Raw genomic sequence first — 13997 nt, 5'->3', positions numbered from 1 at the left:
AAAACAGATTATTTACATACTGCTTCATATATTATAAACGTATTTTTGAATTCTCAGAGTACACTGTAAATGTGTACTGGATTTTGTTTAGTCAGTGGTATTTAAAGTGTGGCATGAGGGCACTCGGCTCTTTGAGATCCATGAGGTCTAAATGCCTTTCTTAATAGTGACACATTTGCCTTTTTCTACTTTGCTGACATTTATGAGGGGCTTTAAAAAGTTCATCGGAAGTGGAATTAAAATATCGTAGTATTTTTCATGAGCGTTTTGAAGTCTCCTGATAATCAAAAACCATGGTGGGGAAAGTGCTGGTGCCTTGGAGTAAGTCGGGGCAGTGGCACGGAAGCTGTACTGGTAGTAATAGTCATTGCAGTAGAGCAAAGTCTGTTTCCGTTTACCGCAGTAATAGGTAGTGATCTTACAATGCCTCAGTTTGGGTGGCCCAGGGCAGTCTGTGTTAGGCTTCTCTGTTGCGCCCAGAAGCACGCTGGCAGTCTTGAAGGGTCCACCTGTGTGGTTGAGTTACAGGCTAAAGTCAGCACTACTGAGAACACCAGTTTACTTGAAATAATGACTGACAGGCAAACTGGTTGCTCATATTCTTCCTTGGCCCTTCGGCATCCCTTTCCTCAGAAATGAATGGATGGTGTTTGTCACCGCAAGGAACACGTTGTTTCTTGCTGATGGGAAAGCCAAGCTGTCCAGCAAAAGAGTTTTAGAAAACTTATATCCATCGGTGAGTTTGATTTTCCAATAAATCAACAGTGGTGGTATTTTTGCCGTGACTCTTTTTCTATTGGCAATGTTTAAAAGAGCTACGTAACTTGATGAAACAATTCCCAAATAATTAATGCATGATATTTCAAAACAATGTGTGGACAAAAGATCTGTACAAAACTGTACGAAAGGCCAATGCATGTGAGTGTAGCAGAGTACAGAAAATTTATTGGTAATAGTTTCAGATTCCACATTACAACTAACCTTTAAAAAATGACTTTTTTGAGTTGTATCAAAAAATAATTTTCACAATTAACCTGTAAAGGCTATAAAATTCCATTTTTCTCTTCCCCGAGTACACAATCTGTGTGAGACTGGGTTTTCTTCATAGACTCTCATCCAAATCGCAATTTGAGAGGCCGTCGAATGCAGAAGCCCGGGTGAGAACCAGCTAGCCTCCCTTCTAAGAGGCGTGCACGGATAGAAAGCATTCCCGTGCTTTCCGCTGTTTGTTGTGGATGTTTTCAGTGGAATTATCTTTCCTACAAATCTGATCATACTAATGACTTTGTTCTTTCAAAATAAATATATCTAAATCTCTGTTTTCATTTCCGATAAGTAGTGATAAATACAATAGCTCTTTGAAGTGCCCAGTAGTTTTTTTAAAGTCAAAGCCATCCGGAGATCAAAGAGTTTGAGATGTGGTTGGGGTGTAACGTGGAGTTCCCGCTTTTCACCATTACAAATATGACTGCGGTGTACACGTGCCTCAAACCCCCACCCCCACCCCCCGCCGGCCTGTGGTGCCTTCGGGGGGTGCTCCTCGAGGTGAGGGGTGCTGGGTCAGACGGCAAGCACAGGTTTTCTTTCAGATCTCGGCAAGTTGCCTTCACACACAGTTGAGCTAATTCCCCGTAGACAGTGAGTGAAGGGCCCCATTCCCGCATACTAATGATTAGCCGGTCTCAGACATCAAAGTTCATCTTAGGTTTGTAAACATTACTATTTTACGAGAGCCATTAGTATAATTAGACCTCTTCTCGGCTCACGGCTATCGTCTTGCTTGTTTTGTGAATCGCCTGTGTTGTTTCCTCTTTAATGTGCTGCCCATATTTTACTTAGCTGCTTCGAAGGAATGCTTAATGGTGTCTGACAGTCATTTGGCTGTGATTCTTGTTCTCTGTTGTTTTGATTTTCTGAGATCTAAAATACAAACCCGATTTCCCCCAGCGTTGCCTGCCATGCTTATTCATTATTCTCCATTGCAGTGTTTGGATTTCATGTCGTATGTAGGCTTCACATACTCTGAATTATAAAATATGCTGACCATATCATGTTTTTCTGACTGACAAGTGTTCTATTTGACTTCAGTAAAATGAAATTCGCCCTTTCCCTGGTAGCGTAGTGGGTTACAAGTTGGGCTGCTAACCTCACGGTCGGCAGTTTGAAGCCACCAGCCCCTCTGAGAGAGAAAAATAAACTTTCTAGAGAATTTCTTAGAGGGCCGCTGTCAGTCGGCATGGCCTTGATGGCAGTGAGTTTAGACGGTGGAATTTCAGTACTAGCCTAAATAGGATCAAAATTGCATGTAATTGAAACACCTGTCATTTCAAGGAAAATGGTGCCTCCATTTAGAGGTGCAATGGTCCCTGTGCCCCACCCCCAGCCCCCCACTGCCCTGACCTGCTACTAGTGATGCTGTCTCCCGTCTGCTCCTTTCCTTTAGTTGCGGAAACGTGTGAAACTTGAAGGGAAGGAGCTGGAGGAATACTTGGAAAAGGAGAAGCTGAAGAAAGAGGCTGCTAAGAAGCTTGAGCAGTCAAAAGAGTACGTTACTTTCTGACAGGACATTACTCTCACACACGTAACCCAGGAGACTCCCCAGAAGTCCATCGGGCAGCAGTTCCCCCAGAAACGGTTGGGAGACTTCTTATGTGTAATAGAAGAGTTTCTATTGCTAATCCTTCGAAGTTACCCAATTGAAAAGACTTAACCTTTTCTTTTGACTTCAGTCTTTTGCCATGAAAGACGCCTGTCAGGTGGTGGTAGAATACAGAGTATCGTGAGCATGTCTTATTAACTGGCAGGGAGTGAGTGGTCTGTTTTATTATGTTTTCATGGCGCCGTCTTGGTGGCAAGCGGGAAGTGAGACAGGAAGAACTGTCAGCTTCTCCTCGGGTGGTGGTCATTGTCCCGGGGCCTCCCCCGAAAAACAAGTGTTTTATAAAATGCCAGTCTAATGTTTAACATTACAGGACTATCACTGAATTAATATTAAATGATGCTGGTTGTTAATGTCAATAACTCTGTTAGCACAGAATCTCTTGGGACCGTAACGGCCATCCTCTCTCTTGAAATCCTCTCAGGGCAGACATAGATTCCAGCGACGAGAGTGATGTTGAAGAAGATGTCGACCAGCCTTCTGTTCATAAGACTAAGCATGACCTCATGATGAAGGGCGAAGGGAGTCGTAAAGGAAGTTTCTTCAAACAGGCGAAAAAGTCCTACCCCATGTTTCCTGCCCCAGAAGAAAGAATCAAATGGGACGAGTATGGGGAGATTATCAAGTACGTGCGTAAACCAAGCTCGGCTCTTCGTTCTCACACGGGGGAGGCATTGGCTGCATTGTCAAAAGAACTTATATTTACTAAGGGAAATAGAAGATAAGGGACATTCATTGGAAAAGACATAGAGTAGCAAGAACTTCTAATGATGATTGTGCTGGTATTGTTTGGGAATGAAGTACGTCTCAAACAGAACTCCTTGCATGTTTTAATTACCAAAGAAACAGAGATAGCATTGGAAAAAGAACTGAAATCACATATTCTAATCACTTGGCCGAAAAGATTGTTATCTTTTTTTTAATAACTTTTTTATAAGCAACCCTTGTCACACTCCATCCATCCATCCATTGTGTCAAGCACTTGGTACATTTGTTGCCATCATCATTCTCAAAACATTTGCTTTCCCCTTGATGGGATGGAGCTTGATAGTGGGACAGGAGGAAAGTCAAAGGAAATAGAGGAAAGAGCTAGGAGGCAAAGGGCATTTATAGAGGTCTAGATAAAGACATGTACATACGCAAATAAATTTACATATCAGGATGGGGAAATAGATCTATGTGCATATATTTATAGGTTTAGTATTAAGGTAGCAGAAAGACATTGGGCCTCCGCTCAAGCACTCTCTCAATGCAAGAATACTTCTATTAAATTAGCATTCTATGATGCTCACCTTCTCTACACAACCGCTGGATACAAAACCGGGGAATAAGCAAACGTGAAGAAAGCTGATGGTGCCCGGCTATTAAAAGATATAGCGTCTGGAGACTTAAAGGCTTGAAGGTAAACAAGCGGCCATCTAGCTGAGAAGCAACAAAGCCCACATGGAAGAAGCACACCAGCCTGTGTGATCATGATGTGCTGAAGGGATTAGTTATCAGGCATCAAAGAACAAAAAATCATATCATGTGTGCTCACCTCCATGATCCAATCACTGAAGACAAAGCGGGTGCATAAGCAAATGTGACAAAAACAGATGGTGTCCATCTATCAAAAGAGATAGCGTCTGGGGTCTTAAAGGCTTGACGGTAAACAAGCAGCCATTTAGCTCAGAAGCAACAAAGCCCACATGGAAGAAGCACACCAGCCTGCGCAATCACAAGGTGTCGAAGGGATCAGGTATCAGGCGTCATCAGAACAAAAAATCTTACCATAGTGAATGAGTGGGGGAGTGTGGAGTGGAGACCCCAAGCCCATTTGTAGGCCACTGGACAACCCCTTACATACAGAAGGGTCTCAGGGAGGAGACGAGCCAGTCAGGGTGTGATGTAGCAACGATGAAAAATACAACTTTCCTCTAGTTCCTAAATGCTTCCTCCCCACCCACTATCATCCCAATTCTACCTTGCAAGTCTGGCTAGACCAGAGGATCTACACTGGTACAGATTGGAACGGGAAACGGGGAATCCGGGGCGGATGATCCCTTCAGGACCAGTGGTGTGAGTGGCAATACTGGGAGGGTAGGGGGAATCAATTACAAGGATCTACATGTGACATCCCTGGGGGACAGACAACAGGAAAGTGGGTGAAGGGAGATGTCGAACAGGGCAAGATATGACAAAATAATTTATAAATTATCAAGGGTTCATGAGGGAGTGGTGAGCGGGAGGGAGGAGAAAAAATGAGGACCTGATGCCAGGGGCTTAATTGGAAAGCAAATATTTTGAGAATGATGAGGGTAATGAATGTACAAATGTGCTTTACATAATTGGTGCATGTATGGATTGTGATAATAGTTGTATGAGCCCCTAATAAAATGATTTTTTTTAAAAACACTTGCTTTCCACTTGAGCCCTTGATATCAGTTCCTCATTTCCCTCCTCCCTCCCCGCTCCTCCCTCCCTCATGAAAGATTGCTATCTTGTATGTAATCCCTCTGCCTTTTAGGTAATTGTCAGGTACTGCACAGAGCACCACATCTTTCACGATCTAGTTTCCCCTCCTCCGTTTCTAGACTGATGTCCTGTTCCATCAGGGTGTATTCTCCCCTCTGCTCGGACCCACCTTCTGGTTCCCATCTGCTCTTGTCACGTCATGCATTTGCATGTGTGTCTCCTTTGACTCGGCTACCATCCGGTATCCACGTGCCAGAACCTGGCTTCACAAACTGGGGGAAATCTTTCCCAATTCTACCCCTTGCCATCCCAACAAGTGTCTCTCCTGTGCTGTCCAGATTGCTGTCTTGAGCAGAGTAGGCTCAACGTCATTCTTGGATTTAACAAGGATTCTACTATGTGCTTGGCCTTCTGAAATAATATAGAAAGGATGAAGCACAATTTATTTGGCAAGTTTTAATTAGCATTTAGCAAGTGGCTAATCGGTTTAGAATATGGACTTTGCTTTTCCGCTGTAAGGAGCTCTGGGGGTGTAGTGAGTACACATTGGGCTGTGATCCACATGGTCGGCAGTTCAAAACCACCAGCAGCTCCGTGGGAGAAAGACTGGGCTTTCTACTCCTGCAAACAGTAATTGTCTCAGAAACCCACAGAAGGTTGCTGTGAGTCAGCATTGACTTGATGGCAGTGAGATTGGTTTGGGTTTTCAAATAAGAGAGAAGGATTAGGTGAGGTTGTGTTTTGAAGTCACTCTGCACAGGATGTGCCTTTCCGTGGTTGATACTAGACTGTGACATCAGCGGTTGGGAAGTTACTGCGACAGTCCGTGTTCTCAGAGAGATGTGTCAGCAGTTTGGGGGTGGGACTTAGGTGGAGGATGAGAGAATTTTTGAGACTATCATCTGTTTCTCCTCTGGGGTGGCTGGTGGGTTTAAACCACTGGCCTGTTGGTGAGCAGCCTGGAGCCTAACCCAGAGGAGCAGTGGCTGGAGTTCATCCAGCACCCTTAGCCTCACACTGTCCATGGCGATCTTCAATGACCACTCCGCTAGGGTCAGATGGAGGCGTTAGGTGACGCATGTGGACTGGGATCAAATATCTGTTTAAATTTGTGATAGGTGAGCAGTCTGCAAACTAAGCGACTGACTAGGCTGATGGGGTCCCTACATGGAACACACATGTGCTTGACTACGAACCAGAAGCTGGCAGTTTGAAGCCACCCCCAGGCACCTGGAAAGAAAGGCCTGGCAGTCTACTTCTGCACAGTTAACCACACTCATCCCGGGGAGTACCTGCTTACTCTGCTCCATGTGGGGCCGCCCAGTGTCAGAGTCAGCTTCCCTGCTTCGCTACAAGTGTTCTACTACTATTCTAACCAGAGGTTTATTCCTTAGACCAGAGGATTTCTTAGTGCCAGAACTTCAAGCTACTGAAGAAGAAAAAAGCAAATTAGAATCTGGCTTGACAAATGGAGATGAACCCATGGATCAGGATTTATCCGATGTTCCTACTAAGTGTATTTCCACGACGGAGTCCATTGAGATAAAGTAAGTAGTTTTGCTGCATTTGAGAATCACTGACAAGATAAAATTTAAGACACTTCAATTACATAAATTCATAATGTTTCAAAAGTGCAGTTTCTGAGTATCCTCTAGAGCAGGGTCCTCAAACTTTAAACAGGGGGCCAGTTTACTGTCCCTCAGACCATTGGAGGGCCGGACTATAGTTAAAAAAACAAACTATGAATAAATTTCTACGTACACTGCACATTTTTTAAGGGTGGAGACAGACCCAGTCATGGACACGGCGGCCTGCTGGGTCTCCTTGCTTTATTAGTTTCCAGCCGATCAGTTCAGAAAGTTGGAGAGGGTGAGGCAGGAGAGGGTGGGGCCGCCACCAGGAGCTCTGGACGTACTCTCCTGGGGCAGGCTTGGCAGGTTCAGACTGGGACAAGACCTCCCAGGCCCCACCGGGGACTGGTAGGAAGGCCATGGATCAGTGGCTGCTCTCCCACACAGATGGAGACCTGGGACTCAGGGGTTGTGCCATGGGCCTGCATGCCCAGATCTGGAGCCGCCTACTGGGACATGGCCTTGTAGTGGTTGCATCTGCTCACCCAACTTAGGGGGTCAGCACGGGCCCTGGTGAGGGCTGGAGCCCCTTTGGGAATTGGGGCTCATAGGGGTGAGACCAGACAGGCAGGGAGGGGCCGCCAGGCTGAGGAGAGAAGCCAAGGGTGTTATGTCTTTCAAGACACAGACACCCTAAGACCAGAGTCCCAGCCTCGAGTCTCGGAGGCCAAGATGTACCAGCCCTTGTCCCCATCCTGGCACAGGGGCTAGGGTCGTCAGGAAACAACCCCCCTCCAGCCCTCCCTGCCTGAAGGTCAGTAGGCTGTAGTTCTTAAGGGGGGTGACCAATGCCTGTGGCTGCTTGGGCTGCCTGCTTACTTCCCTGGGAGGCAGATGTGCTGCTTTTAGGGATGAACTTCAGGGAGCTGCTGAATATGCAGAAGTGGGACTGCCCCCTCTTGGGGCCATCATTGAGGAACTCGTGGCCAAGCCCGTGGCCGCATTTACCTTAGGACACCTTAAAGTCATCAGGCTGGTTGCGCTCCGGCCACTTGGCCACGCTGTCATCGTGGATGGTCTCCGTGAAGGCTGGCCACGGCCACGAGTGCTCGTACTTGGAGCGACTGGAGAACAGCTGATAGCCGCACTTGGCACACACGTAGACAGCGGGTTCAAAGTGATTCTGGAAAACCTCGCCCCGGAGGAGAAACTGCAGAAAGACACAGTGCCACCAGGTTCCCGTCCACTCTCACACTCTGACAGCTCTGAGTGCACCAACCCACCGCACATATCTTATTTTGAAGTAAAAAAAACAAAACGAGCAAAAATACCTGGCGGGCCGGATAAATGTCCTTGGCGGGCTGTATGTGGCCCGGAGGCCGTAGTTTGAGCACCCCCTGCTCTAGAGTATTTGTGTACTTTTAAAAATTCTTTTTTTGTTTGTTTTTGTGCAAAGACTTGAAATGTATTTTTTTCTTTAGCAATCAGATTTGAGTGTTAGGACATTGAATTGGTGTGGGGCAGGGAATCCCACATCAAACTAAACTAGTGTACATCTGGTCTTTGTCGTAAATGTAGAGGCCGATGAAGAAGAATAGCACATCTTACAGACTTACTTTTTTAGAGTGTTTGTTTCAGAAAGTATAATCCTAGCCTAAGCATCTCAAGTAATACTGGTGTGATCTGAAGTTTCTGTCCCTGCCTGCTTAGCACATGAGCTCTCCCTCGTGGCCCCTCCTCTTCTTCTGAAGGCCACAACGACCTTTTGGAACTTGTTTCTTTTCAGTCACCCAAAAACAAGGTGCTGTAATTTTCCAGTGATGCAGTTAATATATATTCTTGAGCACAGCTAAGATCTAAATAATGCTCTTAACACAATGATGTTTGTCTATTCCTCAGATCTTCATTTCATGTATTGTACACATTTCTTTCCTACTGATAAAAGCTATTAAAAAAAAAAAAGAAACCTGTTTCCAAATTGACGTCTTCTCAGAAGTTCACCTGGGTGATCATGTCTCATTCTAGAGCCAGGGTTACTTACATAGACTATGAAGGCCGCTCCGATGGGGATTCCATCAAAAAAATCATTAATCAGATGAAGCCTCGCCAGCTGATCATCGTCCATGGCCCCCCAGAGGCCAGCCAGGACCTCGCGGAGTGCTGCCGGGCCTTTGGCGGGAAGGACATCAAAGTGTATATGCCCAAGCTGCACGAGACAGTGGACGCCACGAGTGAGACGCACATCTACCAGGTCGGTAACTGCAGCGGAGCTCCTGCAAGTAGATGTGTGGGGCGCCGAGCTGCCCGAGGGGGCAGTGGTGGTTGAGACCTGCCGGGCAGAGCTCGTCGTCGGGGACTCTGGCACGCTGTTCGTACACTAAAGAGCAGAGAGCGTACAGCGGGCGTGGGGAACGCTTTTCTTCCGAGAGCCATTGGGACACTTACTTATAGCATCGTTCTCGGTCCATACTGGTCCGACATTGAATGAGCTCCTCCCTGCTGTGGTGGCGGCCATAGCTTCTCCTTGGTGAGACCTGTGACATGAGCTGGTGTGGAGGACTTTGTGGGCCTTTGGCCGGACGTCCCCACTGCTGGTCTGAAGGATGAAAGGTTTCCTGGAGGGTGTGGTTCCTAACCTGAACCCCAGCAGCGTGTGCGTCTGCAGGGTTGAGTGGGGTGGGAGTGTTCCAAGCATAGGGAACGTTTGCAAAAAATGTGGAGGCAGGAAGAATGGGTCAGGATGAGGGGGCTTCAAGAAAATTCTAGGAAAGTGGAATTAAAAGGAAAACGGAATTTTTCCTTGAACTTTTTAAAGCCCCCTCATATTCAAGAGATCAAAAACGTAGTTAAAAACCCAATGACGAGCCTGTTAGTGTAAATGGAAGAAGCATTCCCAAACAGAGAAGCGGGTGGCTTCTTACTTGGCGGTGGGAGCTGCTGGTGGTGAAGTTGTCCCACAGGTGTGGAAACAGTTGCTCAGGGAAAATGAACGAGAATTCACCGGGCAGAAAAGTCATGCGGGCTTAGCAAGAGGCAGCAGCAGCACTGCTTGCATCTGACGGTGTGCAGCATCGTGGCCTGTTGCAAAAGCTGAGGGATTCCGTGTCCCTGGACACAGCAGGCGTTAGAGGAGGAGACTCATCTGGAGAGCTGTCCCCGGTCCTCCGCCCAGCAGCTTTCACAGACGGCCACATGGGGGCCGTGTGACTCCAGGGTAGGGTCAGGTCCAGAAGCTCGGCATAGACAGGAGGCGAGGGCTAGTGCTCTCGCAGGTGTGCTGTGTTCATCAGGTGAGCAGAAGACGTCTGTGTCTTTCTGCACATTGTCAGAGTTCTGAAAGAACAATGGGTGGTGCCCAGTTTTTTCACCATTTGTATTTCTCCTCGTCCTCCCCTCGGCCTGTCTAGGTGAGATTGAAAGACTCACTGGTCAGCTCCCTTCAGTTTTGTAAGGCGAAAGACGCTGAGCTAGCTTGGATTGATGGTGTCCTGGACATGAGAGTCTCCAAGGTGGACACAGGGGTTATTTTAGAAGAAGGCGAACTGAAGGATGACGGCGAAGATTCAGAAATGCAAGTGGACGCGACGTCGGACTCTAGCGTCATAGCACAGCAAAAGGCCATGAAAAGTCTCTTTGGGGACGACGAGAAAGAGACCGGCGAGGAAAGCGAGATCATTCCCACGCTGGAGCCCTTGCCGCCTCACGAGGTGAAGGAGCGTAGTCCTGGCCTCTCGCCAGCCACTTCCCATTGTCCTCTTGTGTTTGTAGCTATTTCAAATGTGATGCGTGCAGAATGATTTGGAGTTTTTTAAAAGTTTGATCAAAGTGTGTGTGTGTGTGTGTGTGTGTATGTGTGTTCTGTGTGACTAACGCATGGTACAATACACACATTGTAACCATTTATAGGAAACTTTCTTATTATCAGGAGCATGACTGCTTCCTGACCTATGTTTCTATGATATATCTTTAAATACTTAGTTTGATGGTTGCCTTCCTGCTTCCAGCTGGGAAGGTTGTCGTTTTCCGAGGCTGCCCTCTTTGCATGCTGTCTCCTCCATTCAACCACTTTGGGGCTGGCATCCTCCTAACGCTTCCGTGAGGTATCAATGCAGTGCCAGCCCAGTGTGACCACACTCTCGGGGACCTAGTCAGCGCAGGTGGCAACTGGCTGTCCTAAGCCTCTGACAGTATTGAGCTTCATTGTGAGAGTCCTTGGCGTGAGTCAAAGGAGTGAGTAATAGAGGGCCTCTGGGAGAAGGGGCCAGGTGGACTCGTTTTTCTCTCTGGGCTCATACCAGCACTCTCCAGAGCCATGTCAAAGACACAGCATTAGGCTGAACCACATGCCTTGCTGATTCTCTGAGGAAGGTAGCACAGGGAGGCGGGACAGGAGGGACCTGGACCACCCACCCTTGGACAGTCCTAGCGTGCGGCACTCTCGTGCACCCGACCAGGCCAGTGGGTGCGGGACGAGCATAACACAACCCAGCGCATCTCGCTGTGGTTTTGAGCGCTGACTGCTGAAGTGGACTGTGGAGCCCTCAGGAGGCGTGAAGGGCTTTGTAATGTTCATACCTCGGAAACACTCGGGATGGCAGCTTGGAATGTGCCGCACACTGTTGAAGGCGCTGTCAGAAATGCAGGGAGTGATAGGCAGTCAGTCTGCATCTGAGAGCTCCCGGGTGGGTGTCGCCTGTTCAGGCAAACAGTGGAGCTGCTGCTGTGGCTGCAGGTGTTTATTTGCTTTTCCTTTCCTCTTTGCCCTTTGCAAAGGTTCCTGGACATCAGTCGGTTTTTATGAATGAACCGAGGCTCTCGGACTTCAAACAAGTTCTTTTACGCGAGGGGATTCAAGCGGAATTCGTTGGCGGGGTCCTGGTGTGCAACAATCAAGTGGCAGTCCGCAGGGTAAGGCTATTTTCAACGAAGTTTCAGAAGATTGGCTGTTACAAAGCTGAGGATCAGTACATCAGCTATTTCCGGATGGCCTTTTTTGATTGGTAATTTTACAAAGCTGAGGATCCAATAAATCAGCTACATTCAGATGACCTTGACGGTCTTAGAAGAGTGACTTCCAAAGAAATGCGATGTAATTTTATGGTCGATTTTTATTATTTGAAGTCACTGACATTTATGACTATGAAAAATTCATGTCTTGACTATTATGTATCCATATTCTGTGAGTCAGAACCATGTATTCCCTGGCCTATCCAAAAGTCGTTCATTATATTTTGGTTGCTATAGTTACATAATAATGAATAGAAAATAAACTTATTTTTCCCCCTTTGATTTCCAGACGGAAACGGGCCGCATTGGACTAGAAGGCTGCCTCTGTCAAGATTTTTACAGGATCAGAGGCCTCTTGTATGAGCAGTACGCCATTGTGTAGAGGCTGTCGTACCATAGTGTCTGTCTGGCCTTTTGAAGAAAAAGGGGGTCTCATTCTAAGGCTTTGCTTTGTAACATACAAAAAGGACCCGCCAGAAAAACATGATGTCTAAGATTTTCAGTAATGTAAATAAGACATCATTTTGCTAATGCTCAAAAGAGCACTTGTTCCTTTTAGCTTTCAGAGTGAGAGGTGTCCTCGCAGCTGCATAGGCCCCAGAGTTGACGATGCTGGGTCTCCTCTGCAGACCCTTCACTCGGAGAGGGACTGTTTACTTGAAGAAACCAGTTCATGGCCTTAGAGAAGCGGGCTTGCAGGCCGCCTTGCAATGGTTTCATGTGTCTCCTGGGTGAGAAGCCAGATTGCTTTAGCAAAGATTTGCAACTAAAAGCCCAAACTGATAAAAGTCTTTTTGCGATCACGCTATTAAAACAAACAAACCAATCCAAGCTTGCACTGACTGTGTGCACAAGTGCATATTTGAAATCTCACCTGCAACTGTTTCCACACGAACTGTTCCCGACAGTGAAGCTAGCCTCAGGGAGGAGTGCGTGCTTGGTTCAGAAACCAATTTTTATTTCTCCCATTTCTTGTTCTCTCGAGGCTTTTCTTGCCAATCTGGACTAGAACAGCATCAACTGAGTATATATTATAATTTGTCTTGATTTTTCTGGATAGTCTTAAGTGTTTGACATATGCTTTAGATGTATCTGAATTGTCAGCTAGGCATTGGAAACTCTGTTGTACTGTTTTAAGAAACGCTGCTTTAGGAAAGCAAAGGTTGACCCTCCCACTCTCCTTGCGTTGGTGTCTTTGTCGTGCCCAGAAGCCCAGATGGTACTCGTGTAGACCACCTGTGTTCAGGGAAAAAAGGCAGATGTTTGCCATTTACACTGAACTTACGTAAAGAAGGCCATGTTGCCCTATTGCCATCTCTTACTGCTTTAACAGCAGCGGCTTACTCATGGCAGACCCTGGTGTCTGTGTCTCATATATATACATAAACCCTCCTCTGTCTATTAGCATTCAGGAGGATCATTGTTTTCATTTAACTTAAAATGGAACAATGGAGAGTAGTACAACTCGGTGATACTTAATATTTCATTCTTTTTCACATTCTTACAAAGTTTCTATTGCAGGTGATGGTATGAATGCAAAGTTACAACTCTGATACTGAGAGCCAGATTTATGAAACAGTGCCACAAAAGGTGCATATTCAGAATACATTCCCTTTTCAGAGCCTTGGAATTCTTTTTCCCATTTAAACTCGCTAGTGTAGAGAGAAAGCCTAGAATCCTATTTATATTTCAGGGGAAAGAAAACTTGCATTGTCTGATGGATTAAGGCTTCCAGTTACTACTTAGACATTGAAATGCTGTGAGACTGAAGATTTGTTCCTGGCCTAGCCTTTGTACTGTAGTCTGATCAACCGGAATTGAATTTGAATGGGACAGCTTGCAGATGGCTGTGCTAACGAATGTCGTTTCAAGAGCAATACTGTTAACTGTTTCTAGATGGCGGCATTACTAAAATTTTGAAAATGAAGGTATTTGTTTGAGCCCCAGTGAGCTATCAAAAATGCTTCCAAAAGGACTGTGTGCTAAATCATGAGCTTAGAGGAACTTTCAGATCTTTATTGTTTAACAGTAAGAATAAATACAAATGGACCATCCATCAGCTGGTATCTGTAATTCATGTGGTTAAAATGGGATGTTGGGGGGCTGATATTTGTTGCGGTGCATGAGAAATGTCAGATCTCTGCAAAGAAGATCCCTATTTTCATGAACCAGTAGGTGGCGTGAACCAGGAGATTTCAATTTCCTAAGGAGAACCATTCCCTAGATTTTGAAAATTTGAGATATAATTCACAGTCTATCAAACTTTTTCCTTGTAAAGCGTAGAATCGAGCTGTTCCCATCTTGGC

At 46.3% G+C, this 13997-nt stretch overlaps 1 protein-coding gene across 1 annotated transcript in view; it reads left to right on the top strand.

The window, feature by feature from the left end:
- Positions 1-13745, top strand: part of CPSF2 (cleavage and polyadenylation specific factor 2) — a 32053-nt gene extending 18308 nt beyond the window's left edge. The window contains exons 10-16 of the mRNA XM_075532322.1: positions 2444-2544; positions 3084-3284; positions 6508-6660; positions 8710-8935; positions 10092-10391; positions 11458-11592; positions 11981-13745. Of these exons, the coding sequence (XP_075388437.1) occupies positions 2444-2544; positions 3084-3284; positions 6508-6660; positions 8710-8935; positions 10092-10391; positions 11458-11592; positions 11981-12073 (1209 nt within the window). The 3' untranslated portion in view covers positions 12074-13745. The remainder of the gene's footprint in view (positions 1-2443; positions 2545-3083; positions 3285-6507; positions 6661-8709; positions 8936-10091; positions 10392-11457; positions 11593-11980) is intronic.
- Positions 13746-13997: the final 252 nt, after the last annotated feature.

Source organism: Tenrec ecaudatus, chromosome 14 (genome assembly GCF_050624435.1).
Source record: "Tenrec ecaudatus isolate mTenEca1 chromosome 14, mTenEca1.hap1, whole genome shotgun sequence".
Taxonomy (NCBI): domain Eukaryota; kingdom Metazoa; phylum Chordata; class Mammalia; order Afrosoricida; family Tenrecidae; genus Tenrec; species Tenrec ecaudatus.
The sequence above is the reverse complement of the archived record's forward strand: the minus strand, read 5'-3'. Positions and strand labels throughout refer to the sequence as shown.